Source organism: Drosophila ananassae, chromosome 3R (assembly GCF_017639315.1).
Source record: "Drosophila ananassae strain 14024-0371.13 chromosome 3R, ASM1763931v2, whole genome shotgun sequence".
Taxonomy (NCBI): Eukaryota; Metazoa; Arthropoda; class Insecta; order Diptera; family Drosophilidae; genus Drosophila; species Drosophila ananassae.
The window spans coordinates 6,014,085-6,031,188 of NC_057930.1; the positions used below are offsets into that span (position 1 = coordinate 6,014,085).

General features: G+C 36.4%; 1 protein-coding gene across 6 annotated transcripts in view; it reads right to left on the reverse strand.

The window, feature by feature from the left end:
- The window catches only part of LOC6496735, a 40,443-nt gene that overhangs the window by 13,491 nt on the left and 9,848 nt on the right, over positions 1-17,104 (reverse strand). For 2 of the 6 annotated variants that reach the window (XM_032453291.2, XM_014903786.3), the window contains exons 1-5: positions 13,139-13,615; positions 10,524-10,811; positions 9,655-9,828; positions 7,763-9,594; positions 1,452-3,668 (exon numbers count right to left, since the gene is read on the reverse strand). In XM_032453291.2, the coding sequence (XP_032309182.1) occupies positions 1,452-3,668; positions 7,763-9,594; positions 9,655-9,828; positions 10,524-10,602 (4,302 nt within the window). In that variant the 5' untranslated portion in view covers positions 10,603-10,811; positions 13,139-13,615. Of the gene's footprint in view, positions 1-1,451; positions 3,669-7,762; positions 9,595-9,654; positions 9,829-10,523; positions 10,812-13,138; positions 13,616-17,104 lie in introns of those variants that run through there. The other 4 variants (XM_032453292.2, XR_006507390.1, XM_014903785.3 and 1 more) reach the window with 3 other exon arrangements.

A 17,104-nucleotide genomic window follows, 5' to 3' on the forward strand; every position in this document is an offset into this window, starting at 1 on the left:
CAATACTGCTCATATATTGGCATACGTATGTATGTATGTTTGGGTATACAGGTCACAGTAAAGAGAGTTGTAAGAGAATTGATCGAGAACTATTAGAAAGAGAGAGTTGGCTCTTATTGCTTACCTCATTATTGAGTTTGTGTATAAGCATTTGCCTTAAACTCGTTTTTTAACGAGAAACGAATAAAAATAAGACACAATAGCAAACATATTTGAGCTGCAAATCAAATGTCTCTTTTGAGGGGCAGATTATAACATTTTTTATCAGTAACAAGGTGGAGCGGCAATTGCTTGTTAGGTTGTATTTTTGCACTCTAAGATAAGCAAATACAAAAACGTTTGAAAAATTAGAAGGCTTATGGTAACGGTTAAAGTGGCTTCTTTTGCCACTGGAATGGAACATTTATTACCTTTACTTTATTATTCACCTGACGTCCTTAAACTAAACTACACTATTCCGTATGTATGCGGAATATAGTTTAAAAAATGTTGGCCGAAATAGAGCACTATGTGCATATTTCTAACTGACATGGACATGTATAGAAACTAAAGAATGTATGTACTTATTGTCTATATTGTATAAATATAGGGTGATCTAAGATATTACTTTTAGATAAAATTTCTTTGGATACAAGCGAACTGTTTGATTCGTTATTTTTCATTTTAAGCTACTTCTTAGCTTTGTAGCAGACTAAAACTAAACTACCTTGCATCGACGCATTAATGTTTTGGTTGAAAGAGGCGTATCAGATATTATTTTTGTTAACTCATCTTCTCAAGATTTTTTTCTGATACAATTAATTGTTTACTATGTATCTTATTAGTTTTTTTTGGGGTTATTTTTATAAAATATAAAAAATAAATATCATCAAAGAAATTTGAGTACCAGTAAGCCTGTTTTCGATTAGGAGGAATACTAAACCATATAAAAAATTCAAATAGTGACAATTTCAAAAGAAACATTTCTTTTTATTCTAAACAATATGTGTTGAAGTCGTACACATATCTCCGAAAATAATGAAAATTATAAATTAAGGTTCCATTTTTAGTTAGATTAGTAAATTAAGTTTACTACTTTGGTATTGTTTTTGGTAAAAAATTTTGCATGATCATAATAGAAATGCAAAAAACTGTGCAAACCCTTGCTTATACCCTGTATATGCAAACCTTTAAACGAAATGTAATCTATAAAGTAAATAACAATTTTTTATAATTTTTGTAAAACTACAGAAAAGTTTCTTTTTAAACATTAGAAAAGACATTTTAATTTATCGTCTCAACAAACGGGAGCGACCTTAATAGCCACTTCAAGGGTTGAACTAAGCATAAAAGTAGAAAAATGGGCCACTATTGGCAAAAAACTGCAAAAATCGATGTTCGAAAAGGGTGAATGTAATGGTAAATTATATGAGCTTATGTACATATGTACATATTTATTTGCAGGAACTCACCAAAGCATTTTTATGATTTTCCTTGTCAAGCAGGAATTCCATGCTCTTGTGCGGTCTGCGAACTGAGGCGATTTGAACGCCTCCCCCGGCTATCGCATTTTTGACGGCGTCCCCGTCCAGATCATCCACTTCGTAGGCAGCGCTAGACACGTTTAAGCGTTTTACAATATAGCGCTTGTGCGGCAGACTAAGCGGGTTACTGGTTATGTCCATGAGGGAGCGAGTTTTTCCTGAAATAATTGTTTCGTGGGTGTCAAGATTGGTTTCGATCAATCCCATTTTTTCAGCACAGTCCTCGGGTGAAACGGCAACGGGTACCGCGGTGACCACGGTGGGTCGTACTCCCCGGCCGTTTCCACCCAATTGATTGAACATTTGTGTCTTCTGAGCCACAGTAGCCCGCGAAGGTGACTCGGTGTCTCGCATTTTAACTGGAACGCCCGCCGACAACTGTTTGGCGAACTTTTGGTACTGCTTCCGCTCGGCTTCGAGCATTGCTTCGCTTTCACTGGCAACACTGGGTACGGCAACGGCACCCTGAGCTGTTCCGTGAGGCGCATGCGCCAGGCTGCCACTTCGGGGAGGCTGCTTGGGCAACGGCGGCTTACCAGTCACCTTCTGCAGTGTGGAGGTTTTCGCCAGCTGTTCTGGCTGCCGAACGCTATTTAAACTCACTGTACTCGTCTCAGAGACGACACTGTTTTCCAGCGAGACGGATTGAACATTCCTTGGAGGCTTCAGTGGTATTTGAATAAAGCTATCAGAGCTTCTGCACCCACGACCATTTTCGTTGCTTTGGCTTTGTTTCACATTCACTACCTTGACCGCCACTGGTGGCTGTTTTTGTTCCGTGGGATCCAGCTGTTGCTGTTTCTTTTTACGGCGCAACGACAAGCGCAGCCCATGAGCGAACCTAGAAAGGAAGCCCTTGGAACTAGGGTGCTTGTCTCCTGCCGACCCTGCAGCGACAGCAGGTTGCTTAGGATTACTGGTCGGTGGCATATCGCCAACGCCGCTGACGATTTCCGGATCCTCTGTGTCGTAACGCTGCAGAAGCTGTTGAGAGGCGTACAAGATGTGGTGAGCACGATTGGTGGGCGGCTCGCTGAGAATGGGTAAATGCAGGCTCAAAGGACGTATCACCGCACGATGGGAGGTCTCGGGTGTGGGGACGTAAGAAGGCGTAGGCGTCGTCGTGTGTAGTGGCGGTAGCGATGATTGCGCGAACCGGGCTGGCAAGTGTAAACCGGGCGGGCAGAGCAGAGGTTCAAGATTAACTGTAACTGCGGTGTCTGAAGCTAGCTCGTGCTCATGGTTTGTTTTAGTTTCGCATTTCGGGTCGCTCCCGCTCGCCACGATGTTTTCGTTGTTCTCGTCGCTCTCTTCAGCGGCGATCGGTGGTTCTCTTGATGACTCTCCCTCTCCGCTGCGATATATCGGTGTCTGCTCTTGGTTATAACGTGCAGCGATATTCTCGTTCTCTTTAGTGTTGTGCACCACCGTGGCGTCAGCATTGTCTAACAGTTCATCGTCGCTCGAGATTCCCTCGCTAGAATTTCCGTGCTCCTCCTGGGGCTCTTCGGAGGACTGCTCCTGCCAACAGTACTTGCTTACCACTGGACAGAAGCTTACTTCCTTGCTAAATGAGTTTCGGGAACCAGCTGGCAGTAGGATGCCTAAAGGCTTGGGTTGCGTGGCAGTCTGCGGAAGCTGGTGCATCGAGGTGTGGGCGCTGCTGACATAAATGTCGTCGTCTTGATCTGGTAGCTGGTCAACATAGGCAGAAAGGTCAGGAGTGCTGCTGACCAGACTGCGTGTCTTTGCACCCGCTGCATGTGACTGGAAGCGCCGCTTCGGCAGTGATCGCGGTGTCGGAAGCACTAGTGGTTTCGAGGCGGTTACTTCCTGGATATCAAAGTTACACTGCTCCAGGCTTTGCGCATATGAGGTGCGCAAGTTTGTTGGGACCTGGTCAAATGTCTTACCGAAGCTGCTAAAGGTCAATGTGGCTGGTTGGCATCCAACTTTGCTGGTTGAATGAGTTTGTAGATTTCCAGCCATTCGCTTGGTTCGCGGCGGTGGCTTTCGGATTGTCAATTGAACGTGCTGCACTTGAGGCGCCTCGATCGATGCTTGTGAGTCCTCCTCAGTTCCTGTTAGCTTGCACACTATGCTCGAATCAAGCATTTCAGTATTATGAAGTACTTCCGCAGTGGTCTGAAAATAGTTAGTACAAAAAATTATAACATGAAATATATAAAGAAGGGATAGAATTCTATAACTGAAAATTTTTAACTCTAATCTAACAAAAAATATTTCCATGATCCTGTAAAAAATTCTGAATTTGAGATGGGCACGCCTTCTTGAGTATTTGACGTCTTTACTTCTTTAATGTGTGAATGACATTTAATGCAAACAAATGACATATGTCGATAAAATCCTATATTTTTTTACTCAATTCAAAATTTCACTTGCTTCCTAACCAATGTAAATGAATTCATTGTAAATAGCAATAGTTAAGCAATATTTCCGACAATTAAACAGGAGTTTATAATCTCATTTTTTCAAAACGTCATGGCTATGCACAGAATCTGTAAAGCTATATTGATCCAGTCTTCAAAGCTGGGTTTATAACTTCAAAACAAAATTCAGCCTAACCTAACCGTTTTTAGAAGAGTTAAAGGCTTTTATTCTGTTCCCTACTGTATTGTTTACAAACGTCATTTATGTAGCGAACAGATTATGCCCCGGGGCCCGACATGGCTCTCGACGGCCCTGTGGGCCCTATACCTGCAATATAACTGAACGATAGGAAATTACACAATCATTCTTTTTTTAAAGAATTCCGAAAGTTTGCGTGTTTCTAAAGTTTAAGTTATATGGTAGCCATACATATGTAGAATAAAGTCGGCGGATTCTCATCCTTAATCCTTAACATCTCTTATTGATCAAACACGTAGTAACACGTACTAAAGTAATAGAATTTCCGATCGTTCGTACGATTATAAAATGTTGTAGAACAGTTTAGTTTTTCAAAAATACCATCAAAAACAAGATACATTTCCTATCATTCATTTATATGGCAGCTAAAGGATATAGTCTTCCGATCCCGGTTCTTCAAACTTACTGCGTGAAAAGTTAGCTCAATACGCGCAGAGGAACTTAGAGTGGACTAGAGAGTAAAGTCTTATTTATAACGTATAAAACCAAATTCACTTACTTTTGAGTAACAAATACATTTGTTTAAGTTTAAATTGCAAACAGACAAAGGTAGAACATTTTAATTCTATTTAAACGCAAATTATTGTAAGGGTTAATTCTAATAATTTGGTTTCCCAAATGTTTGATATTTTTTAAACGAATAAACATGAACGAAATCTTTGGTGAAAGACTAATTCAACCACCTATCTGTTTCATTATTTATTTCTAGTATGTATATAATGTTTATAGTTTATAATAATGTCAATTTTTTGGTTTTGATTATTCGTAACCGATAAGTAAAAAGTTCTTCAGGGTACGTTGTTTTATGTTAATTTTATAAAAATAAAAAAATTCAATTAAATTTTTGTTTAAAGCCACTAAGCAGAAGGTTCAAATACCATTATAAAACAAAAAAGGAAAGCTAACTTCGGGCAGAACCGAAGTTAATATACCCTTGCAGTGACGTAGGTTTAATAATATAAATATTATTATATATCGGATCATATATAGTTGGCCGATCCTTATGAGGATTTCTCCATCAAATCAAATTTCTAAAAAAAAATTTAAAAAAAACCAAACAAACAAAAATATAAAAAAAAAATGTTTTCACAGGAAAAAAGTATTTATTTTTCGCACATACCATCATTTTGAACAATAATAGTCTAAGATTTATATTTATATTTTGGATGAAATTTTGGTATAATATTTATGTATATATTTGTTGTAGGTCGTCAAATTTAGCATAATAAATTTTTAATTCATTAATGTTCATACTAAGTCATGCCTTTTGTCACCTCATTTTCAAATTTAATGAAAAATGTATTAAGAATTTTAAAACCATTTCTCATTTCTCAAGAAGTTAATTTCGAAAAAAAATGTCGTTACGTTCATTTTGCAAAAAGGGAGCAACATATTAACTGCATATATAAGCTGTATTTAAATATTTTTAAAACCGGCTTTAGGATATTTCTTTCTCTGTTAAAAAAAAACCTGTGCCATAAAGAAAACCGTAAAAAAGTGGTGGTTGAAATATGCTGTGAGCCATCGAATAAAAAGGCTTCAATTTCGTCCAAAGTGAGTTTGCCTTTCATGTTTAATTACATGTACATACATGATCATAATAACACTGATCTACTAAGACCTATTACTTTATATTAAAGGAAGTATATTTATCAGGGATCGTAATCATTGTGAGTTTTATTTTAAAAATCAAAAAATAATTATTATTTTCTAAGCAAAAAAATAAAAATCCAAAATAATCATTATTCTCTGAGCGAAAAAAAAAAGTCAAAAATAATTATTATTTGATATGAAGCATATATCCATAGACCATAAATATTATTTATGTATTAATGTAATTTATTGTTACATAAATACATTAATATTAAATTAATATTAATATTATTAATATTAATACATAAATTATGTATTATTTTTAAGAAAGCAATTTACCATAATTTTCGTATGTTTGGTACAAATCTATGTATTAGCAACTATTTTTTATCATTTGATGTCTAGTAGTTTTCTTTCATTTAGTTTTCAACAAATTTGTATTTGCGTGTCCCTAAAAGTTTTTTTTTAAGTTAAAACTTGAAACTGGACCTGCACTATACAAGGAAAGCAACTAAAATTTTATTTCAACCTTAATTTTTAATGTATGTTTTGGTAAAGTGGACTCAAAAAAAGGATTTAGATTTACAAACTGCGAGGTCGATTAATTTTATGTCCTTACGTAAATTATGAGGATTTTAACATTATAAAGCAGACATACGTATATAAATGTGTTCGACGACTGAGATGGGCCAAAAGAACAATGTTGGGGTGAGGTTTTTTAGTACATTTTTATCCATAAGAGGGCAGGATGTTATTATCAAAACAACTTTTTCAAGTCGGTGCGAAACGTAACTTAAAAAAGTAATGCTCGGATCTAAATACAATTTTTCACACATATTTTATACAATAAATACTTGCGGATAACCGATCACATTTATTTAAAAACAATTTTTTTTACCATTTTTACGGGCAATAATGGGATGACTTTTATGTTACAATGGTACCTCCGAGTTTACAACCACGCCAAAAATTAAAAATCACATATTTTTCAATATTGCTTCGTTCATCCGCGCATGAAACTAATATTTTAAATAAATAAATTAAATTTTTTTTTGTCCTATAACGCTGTAAGACCAAATTTTACGCACCGCAAGATAACAATTTTTTGAAGCGACTCCCCGCAGACTGCCCGTCACGGGATAAATAATAATTATTTCTTAACAACAAAATTCCTAGATACTCCCCACATATAGCCATTTATCGTGTAAAAAAATAGAATAATATATTTACTCAGAAATTAAAAAAAAATCGCAAAAATCTGTTTTTTTCAGCCTTGGAAACCACTGCCTCCATACGCCATCCAAAAGGTTCTCTACACTATGATTTTAAGCTCATTAAAAAAATGGTTTTATTCCTTAAATTACAATATTTGTAGAAAATTAAATATTATATTAAAAAAATCTCAAACTTAAAAAAATACTTCCTTTATATAGCAAAAAAAAAAACTGACTACTATTTTGATCAATCAAAAATGTTTGGTCACAAATTTAGAAAATAGGTGATATATGGTCCTCTGCCATTTTTTTGTCATAAAGCCATAAATTTGCGACAAATTTTTAAATTATGTTTCGTTTTACATATTTTAAAAGTACCTCATTAAAAAGCAAAGTAAATTTTCAGCCCTGCCTACCCGTTGATATTTTTTCTCTTTGTTTATAGGCTCCACTGCTTAAGAAACATTTCTGCTTTGCCTCCCTTAGCCACTTAAGAGAATCATTGTAGGGAAATATAGAGATTGCAGAGTGAGAAAATTAACTTAACTTCTCTTTTGTCTTCGGAAACAAAGCAATACACGCCCATATATAATTCAAACATTTAAATATGTGTAAGTGAGAAATAAAATTGTTTTTTGTAAACAGTGAACAGTGAATACATACATACATATATTAAACCATATGTATACGTATATATAGCAAACGTATATTGAACGTTTTTAAATGTATTATTTTTTTGTAATACCGGCAAGTTATTTAGATTTAATTAAATCTCACGCCTACCTTGTTATCGGAGGATAGAGCTGTGTCTTTATCCGTATTGGGCATATCGTTGAGAATGGACACATTTTTGTCGTAGATTTTGCTGATCTCATCAAGCAAAAAATTTCCTTTGCAGATCACCTGCTCGTAGTCTCCACCAGAAACGCTGCTGCGGTCTGACATATTGGCAGATTTTGTCCTCTTGTGGTTTTTCTGAAGTTGTTCGGTTGTAGGTTGCTGATCAGTGTAATCCAACAACGTGAGGTTTTGGTAACTAGCGTTAAGGTATCCAGCACTGGCCACGCCCACTGAAATCCGGGAACGTTCCACACGTCGGCTAATTCCTCCAGCTCGGTCGTTCCAGCTGCAGCTACGGCGGATCTTAGGCAGGCTGTGGCAGTCGAAGAAGTCGTCGCGCCTTTCCTCCGCCTCTTCCCACTCGTCGCCGGAACTCGCGCTGCTGCTGTTACTGCGAGCGTTTCGATGGTGGGACCGGCTGTTGCGCGATCTACGTCGACGTCCGAGTTGCTGCAGCTCGTTGGGAAGCGAATGGGTAGTGCCCAGAGGCGGGGAGAAATCGGCCGCAGAGGAGCTGCTGCTGCTCCGACTGCTGCTGGTGATTCGTTTGCTTTTAGTGGCCAGCACGTAGCCGGTGACGTAAGTAGGGAGCTCTGGATAGGCGAGTACAGTGTTAGGCGACGACGAACCTCGCGGCTCGCGTATATCGGGCAAACTGTTATGCAGCCATGTAAACGAGGCGGCGGACGATGCCACCGATCCGCTCGGCGATGGAAGCTGTGAAGGTGATTCTGAGGCTGACGCTGAGGCCGATGGACGCATCGATCCCGATGTAGACGATGCCGAAGAGGTTGGCCTCTCCGGGGAACTATTAATAGCCAACGTCTGAGAGCAGGGCATATTGTTGGTGCCCGACGGCTGCTCTATTTTCAGCTGACACAAATCATCTCCGACGGTGGAGTTTTGGTTAGTGAGCGAGCTGTCCTCCAGAAGCTGCATCTCCTCCTCCTCGCACAGTTTATCAAAATTCTGGGATATCGATTTGGACGCATCACGGTGCAGTGTGCTTGGCTCACAATAGCCGGAATCCTCCGAAAGATTTTCTGCCGAGGTAAGCGGCATTCGCCGGGTAACGACTCCATCCGGCTTTCGCCCATCTGCCACACATCCATGGCCAGAGCACGAAGTAATAAGACTGTGTCCGCTGGCGTCGCTGGAGCTGGAACTAGACTCCGAATCTGACTTTAGCTCTGCTTGATGCAGGTTCTTCGAGAACAGTTTCCGCTCTTGCTGGTCCTCAAAAGTGAGCTTGTTAAGCTCATAATAGGTTTGGTGCAGGCGTCCGTCGCTTGACTCGTACCGCTTCATCAGAGTCAGCGACGAGGCGGACGCCCTTCTGCTATCCGGATTTGCGTCGGACGTAGCTAACCCGGCACCTTGTTCACAGCTGATAAGGGATGGTGAGCTGTTTCCCAGACTACTCATACTTTGGTGCTGTTCTTGTAATGTGAGCTGACGTTCCAAGGACTCAAATTGCACCAGAGAAGAGCTGCGGGACAGCGAGTGGTAGGAGTCATTATCAGAGAAATAGTCTTCGAACACTCCGCCACGGCGACTGCCCGTACTGTTTCTTTGGCCCTGACTTCCATAACTGTCACGCGAATACGGTTCCAGCGACAAAAAACGGTCCAGGCTGGTTTGAGGCTCAGGGTCGGGGTGTAAAGGATGACGAAGTTGTACGCTTTCATCCAAACCATCTACTTGATCCAGTTCTTGGCACCTCTTGGCTCGCTTTGGAGGGCAGGCGAAGTCTCTCTCAGACATGGCATCAATATCTGCAATATTTGACAAAAAATATTATGAAAAATACCTTACCGAACCAATACTAATCTTACCTTTTGGTATTTCGATGCGAATGACGGAGCCCGTCTCGGACTCTGTGGAACTCCAAAAGCTGTTGCGTTGCTCCTGGTATGCATTCCAGCCGCCCTGGGAATTCTCTTCGTCCTCGCTTGTCTCCTCAATGATAGGCTCCAATATTTGGCGCGAATTGGATAAGCAGGCACCATCTAAAAGATACCACAAATTATTTGGATTCTAATATAGTCACAACAGAAATTTTTTTTAATGGTTTTCCAACATTTAAAAACTAATAAATGAATAAGAAGACATTGAAACTGGGGACGTGGAAAAATTCCCCAGTTTATATGTACAGTTTCTTTAATTATTCGGATATTTTTCTATATTTATACTATGTGTACTATGTGTATGTGTATGTGTATATTATGTGTACTAAATGTTTTTTATTTATGTATACTTAATACTGCTCTTTAAAGGCCTCTCTTGAGTTTTGTTTTAAAAACATAAAATTACATATAATCTTTTCCGAGTTAGAGCATTTCGAACAAACTAGTTTATGGACGCGTTTTTGACGAAACCGTTTATTTACTTTTAAAAGGGTTTATTTTTATTTTTTTAAGCGACTTAATAATGAAATTGAAACTATGACGTCTGTAAAATGCCCTTATTTTGAAGTTGTTAAAAAAAATTTTCAATGATAAATAAAGAATAAAAGATGAATGTCCTTTGACTTTAACAAATTTCAAATATTACTCCATTTTTAGTCGAATTCGGAAGAAGCTCCCCTTTAGGTAGCTACCAAGTCCTACAACTGAGTTACGGATCCATGTAGGAAACATATTTTTTATTTTTTTTTGTATATTTGAATATTTTTTATATTTATTTTCAAGATTTTATCCCTTACCTTGTTGCTCGAAGGATCCAAGGCAGTTCCATGATTTCGATGTATTGGCATGATATACTGCCAAGTCTAGATGCTCCATTTCAAAACTAGGTTAGAAATTTATAAAATCTCAGTTCGTATGACTATACTTCTTATCACAATGTTAGCCGTTATTGCAAATATATTTTACTAGTACCACCACTATTTTTCATAGTTTTTTCTTGGAGTTTGCTGGTTAATGTTTATCGAATCCATATTCACCAAATCTCATAATGTATTTAACCTTGTTTTTCCTGTAATCCAGCTTTTCTATTTCCGTAAAAGTAAAAAAATAAAAGAACTTTCGTTAAATTTGCTTTATAATATAAATTTGTACCTTAAAACTGTTTTTCGACTTTAAAATATTTTAAAACTTTGAAATAAGCACAAACAAAATGAGAAGAAGCTCTGTTTATTACACCAATAGAAGGGGTCGGGCGCACGTTCTGCAGAGCTAATTAGTTTTCAATGTATATGGAAGGTGAACTAAAAATAAAATTGTATGCGTTCACCCTAATTCTGCTAAGCTATTCCAGATGAGAATAAAAACAATAAAATTGTAATTGTTATTATTTTTCATTTTTAAGATTATTAAAATCCCATTGTATATTTCAATCTCGATTAGGCAAAAATCTTAAATTAATCTCAGTCCTCTCCCCAAATTAAATAAATGAAATGAAAGGGAAAACAATTTTTGCTATCGTCACTTGGGCATCTGACTGGTTGGGCGTGTGTTTATTTCTTCATCTGTGATATGTAAACTTGAGTTATTTTTAAATTAAATCGAAACATATATTGCAAGACAACAAGAACACATACATACATATGTACGTAATTGGGAAAAACTTTTTGCCAAGCAATTCTTTCAATCCCACAAAGAATAACAGGAGATAAAGGTTATTCGTTAAATTGCAACCACAATTAAAGCATTTTTAAATTTTAAATGTCATTTAAAACAAAAATAATCTATTATTTAACAAGAGGGCAAAGCTACAATCTTGCCACACCCAGTAACGGCGGCAAATCCTATCATTTGTTATATGAAACTATTGGATATAGTCGACCGCTCCTGGCCATTCTGTCTAATACAGTATCCCGACTTTATGATTCCTGGTACTCTCACGTCTATTTTTTTCCTTTTTGTTTCTATTAATTTGGGTTTTAATTTAACTAATTTTTAAAAAAATGGATTCTTAAAACAATATTTTGTTGAATACTCTTGGCAGATTTGACTTCAAACCATTTGGAAAGAAGAATAACCAGAAAGGAAAGCTAACTTCGGGCGGAGCCGAAGTTGATATACCCTTGCAGTTCAGTCGCAGTCCGCTAGGTGGCGCCACCCATCTTATTTTATTAGATATATAGCGGATCGTTTATAGTCGGCCGATCCTTATGAAAATTGGCAGATTGTTTTCCCCAAAATAGAATCTGTACCAAATCCCATCTTTCTAACTTAAAAAACACCAAAGTTATGCCAATTCCGATCGTTCTATGACAGCTATAGGATATAGTCGGCCGATCCTTATGAAATTATGTACATAAGATATTTTGGTCAAATATAACATGTGTGGAAAGTCCCAACCCTCTAACTTAAAAAACACCAAAGTTATGGCATTTCCGATCAATCAGTTATATGGCAGCTATAGGATATAGTCGACCGATCCCGGCCGTTCCGACTTATATACTGCCTGCAAAGGAAAGAAGGATGTGTGCAAAGTTTCAACTCGATAGCTTTAAAACTGAGAGACTAGTTTGCGTAGAAACAGACAGACGGGCAGACGGACATGCTCATATCGACTCAGGAGGTGATCCTGATCAAGAATATATATACTTTATAGGGTCGGAGATGTCTCCTTCACTGCGTTGCACACTTTTGACCAAAATTATAATACCCTCTGCAAGGGTATAAAAAGGAACGACTTCTTTAAATTGCTTTTGCATGCTCAAACAGGAGTCCAATTTTGAAGGCCCCGAAGTGCAGCACAAAAGCAAATGAGCGAGGTTTAGATAATGGTACATTATAGTAAAACATTACAGCAGGGAAGTGACACTATATATTAAAAGATATACATATTTTGCAGCTAAAGGATAGAATAGAAATGATAGAAAAGTATCCTTCCACAGTTATGCCAACCTAAAAACCAAAGTTATGGCATTTCCCAACAATGCCAGCTATAGGATATAGTCGACCGATCCCGGCTGTTCCGACTTATGGAAACCGACCTGCAAGGAAAAAAAGTATGTGTGCAAAGTTTCAACTCGATAGCTCCAAAACTGAGAGACTAGTTTGCGTAGAAACCGACAGACAGGCAGACAGACAGACGGACATGCTTATATCGACTCAGGAGGTGATCCTGATCAAGAATATATATACTTTATGGGGTCGGAGATGTCTCCTTCACTGCGTTGCACACTTTTGACCAAAATTATAAAACCCTCTGCAAGGGTATAAAAAGAAGAATGTAAAACAGCAAGAATTAAAGGCAATGTCAGTTTCGTGTATGTTTATAAGTACATATGTACATATGTATGTATGTTCAAATGGGGTAATGCGACTCAAATCTTATCTTTTGAGTGAAAAATAAAAATTTTCGCACTTGCCCATTGTCGGCCGCACCTTTATGATACAACAGTTTGTGGAGACTGCAACGTTCGTTTTTTTTATTCGCTATAGTACTTGATAAACCTTTTACAAGGTGTATTTAACACAACTACTACACAAGTTTCGTATTTTGCTCCTACGATGAGCTCGTCGAATTTGTCGTTTTCCGCACAAACATACAACTCAACAATGAACACAACATTTTCTTGCCAATCGAAACGGGGGTGTCCAATTCTTTTGATCTTTTTGCCAATTTTTGGACGTCTCACTTCGACCAGAACTTATGCATGCGCTTTAAAATATATGCACGTAGAAGGATGGGTGAACCGAGAGAAAACGACAACCGCACAGGGAAAAAATAGGCGTATTCCCAAGAAATGTGGCACTGGCGTTGCGTTCCATTTACTCTGATCGTACACTGCCAACCTCTACGCTTGAGGTATGCTTCAATACTCAAAATTCTCTGGGCAAAGGAGCGTGGCAATAACTATACAATCATTATCTTTTTGTTTTTATTTACAATTTCGAACAGAGAGCCACAAAAAAAGACATCAAAATCACAATCGGCTCTGTTGATAATTTTAAATAATATTTTAAAATCATATACTCTTATCTCAAGAGGGAGCCCTTGCCGTTAATTTTTCTCGGACCAAAATGATAATTCATAGACATTTCAAGCCGCGAATTGTGCTTATGTATTGTAGCCCAATGATAACGCTATCGCTGATAACGCCGATGACACTCGTTGAGCACGACAAAGTAGGTGTAGGTGTACGTGTAGCTAAAACTTAGGGTGAACTTTCGAATATCCCCCGCGCTAGTTTGGTTCAAATATTCAGGATATATGTACGTATTTTTGGGTTTTGGGTTGGGATGCCGTAAATATAGTGAAATACCCATATTGACGTTTTCTGGAAAAAAACGGTATACATCTACGGTTCTTATTAAAACTTTTTTTTACAATAATTCATTGATGATGCGCTTTAAACTTAAATGGTAGATATTTTGACAATACACAAATTATTTTAAGAGAATTTTTCGAAAAAACACAATTTTGATAAAAATTGGAGAAACTACCAGTGTAATAGGTTTTTAAATTTGAATACATTAAATGGTAACATTAACAAATTCATATCGATATATGGAATACCGATGTGTTTTTTAACAATATATGGAGGGCTTTTTAAACGACAAGTTTTAAAAAATTGTAACGCCCGTAAAACGGATAAAATTTAAATTTTCGAAGAAGCTTATTTTTGTGTGCTGGCCCGCATATGATGTTTTCCTAGGAAATCTATTTTTATTTTGACTTGTGACACAAAAAGTAACTGACTCTCAAAGTATATTATTATCAAAGTATATTAGATATTATTGAAACAAAAATATATAAAGCCACTTTTTCTAATTAAAGGGAATTTTCGTGATAAACAGTAATACATTTACATAAAATGGTCGTTATTGTTCAAACTGGCCGATATGTAAAATGATTATCAATACATCGCATCATATTGGTACTCTTAAAAAATGTAGTCGCTGAACTTGATATCTATCGTATTTTTAATGGCACAAATTACGTTTTAACATATTTATTTGGCACAATAACAACAAACAACCGTGGTGCGCAGACAACTTTTTTTTTATATTTTTGGAAAAAAATTTTATAAGGGGTTAGGTGTGTTTACTCTGCCAAAAAAAGGGTTATTTTCAAGAATTTTTTTTATATAAAGAAATCTGACGTAATTTCTTGTGACCCCTCGGCAAAAATGTCCTTTCTCGTTGACAGCACAATTTCCAACAGAATCATCAAAAATGAAAAAACCAAATATTTTCTTTTATTACAGACCTCAAACTAGAAACTAAACGAAGGGCAAAAAAAGAAGTGAAAATTGTATTTTTGGGACACCTTTTTGCAAAAAAATTCAAATTGTGGTGATCAGTCTATACCTGACCTCGAGCGTCTACATTTTCCGAAACTTTATTCGAATCGCCTTGAAAATTTTGGAGAATGTTCTCGAGATTCTGTAAAAATGTACAAGAAAATAAATAAAAATCGATTTTTTGAAGCTGCCAAACCCACCTAACCCCTTTAAGGTATAATGAAAGAAGGTTAAGGTGCATTGTCTCACAATTATTATTTTTTTAGTTTCTGCTTCCCCTTTTTTAATAATAAATTTTTTTTTTCTAGTTTTTGCTTCCCTTATTGAAATAAGGTTTTTTCATTGTAATTGTTGCAAAGAATTTGACAGTTTTTTATTCCAATTTTAATATTATACTTAAATTTAAATTTTATTGATTTCTTCTTTTTTATTATATTGATTTATTTTTTAAGAAAAAGGTTTCTATAATACACTTTTTTTTTATGTAAACTTTTTTTTTTTAACTTTTGTGACATCGTTTATATTTGAAATAATCCCTATGCTCAAGTTACACACTAACATAATATACAAAAGCAGATCAAGTTTGAAAATTTTTTAGATTGCACAACTATATCATATAAATGTCATAGAAACAATCCTGTCCATTTTTTATTTTTCTAGATATTGACTTGCGATTTTACATTTAAAAAGACAGTGTATGTATACATAAATTGATTAAACATATAATTTCGGGATCGGCAAACTATATTCTTTATAAAACGGGGGAAAAAAAATAATAAATAATAAATAAATGAGGATCTCATGAGCAACGTGCTGACAAATGCACACTCCATCACATAAGCTTTGGTAAGCAAAGCATCAAAATTCAATTCAAAAATTATGTTTCATTTAAATAACCGTTTTAAACAATAGCGCCTAAACATGATAGTTTGAGTTTTAAATTATACTTTTAATGTTTAGTGATCGTCCAAAAGATATTTTCCGCTTGCTATTGTATATGCTTTTTTTGATTCACACTGTAGCCATTCTGTAGCAGTTTGGAAGCATCTCCTTTCCACTTTGACTCTATTGAAAAATTTTTTATGAATACAATACGAATACAATGGAAAAGTTTCGGAGATTTAATTCCACTTTGAAAGAGAAAGTCAAAAAAGCTTTTGCGAAAATTAAGTGAACGCGCGACCTTTTGTTTGAAATGTTGTGCGTTTCACACAAATATTTAAAAATATTTCAACTATCTGTGGGAGTGTGTGAAATAGAAACAAAAAATAAAAATTTTAAATTTTTATCTGCCACCAAGCTACCTACTGTTTTGAATATATTCCTTCAATGCATAAAAACACACAATTACACACAAAACAGGGAAGGACGGCTATATTGGAGTTTCCCGACTATGTATATGATATCCGGTATTCATCTTTTCCACGCAATCTTTAATTGACCTTGCAAGTATAAATCTGTTCTACCGTAAAATTTGTATGTTTTTGCGAAAAGACACTCAAACAAGGGTAGGGAAGCAGAATGAATTGCATTTTTTGTGAGTATTAATTAGGCGAGGAATAGTTTGGCATAAAACTTTTTCAAAATACTTTTTTTTTGCTGGCGCTTCATCAAAATTTTATTTTAGAGGGCGAAAGGGGCGTGGCAAGAGTTTGGCACAACCTTGATCGGTTGTGGGTACCATTAGAATCTATGTGTCAAATTTGATAGCTCTTGCTCATAAAATGTATGATTATTAATTAAGCATAAAATCAAATTAACTTATAAAATGCAGCATAATTGTAGGAGGCTCTAATTGAAAATTCGACTTTTTTAAAGTAATTCAGTAATTTTCCTGAGTCGGTCTGTCTCTCAGTTTTCAAGCTATCGACTTGAAACTTTGCACTCGGAATGGCCGGGATCGGTCGACTATATCCTATAGATGTCATATAACTAACTGATCGGAATTGGCATAAATTTCTTGTTTTTTTAGCTAAATGGATGGGACTTTCTACGGACTTCATTTTGGGCAACCTAATCGGATCTACCAAATTTGGATAATATCCTATGCTGCCACCTAACTGCAAGGGTATATCAACTTCGGT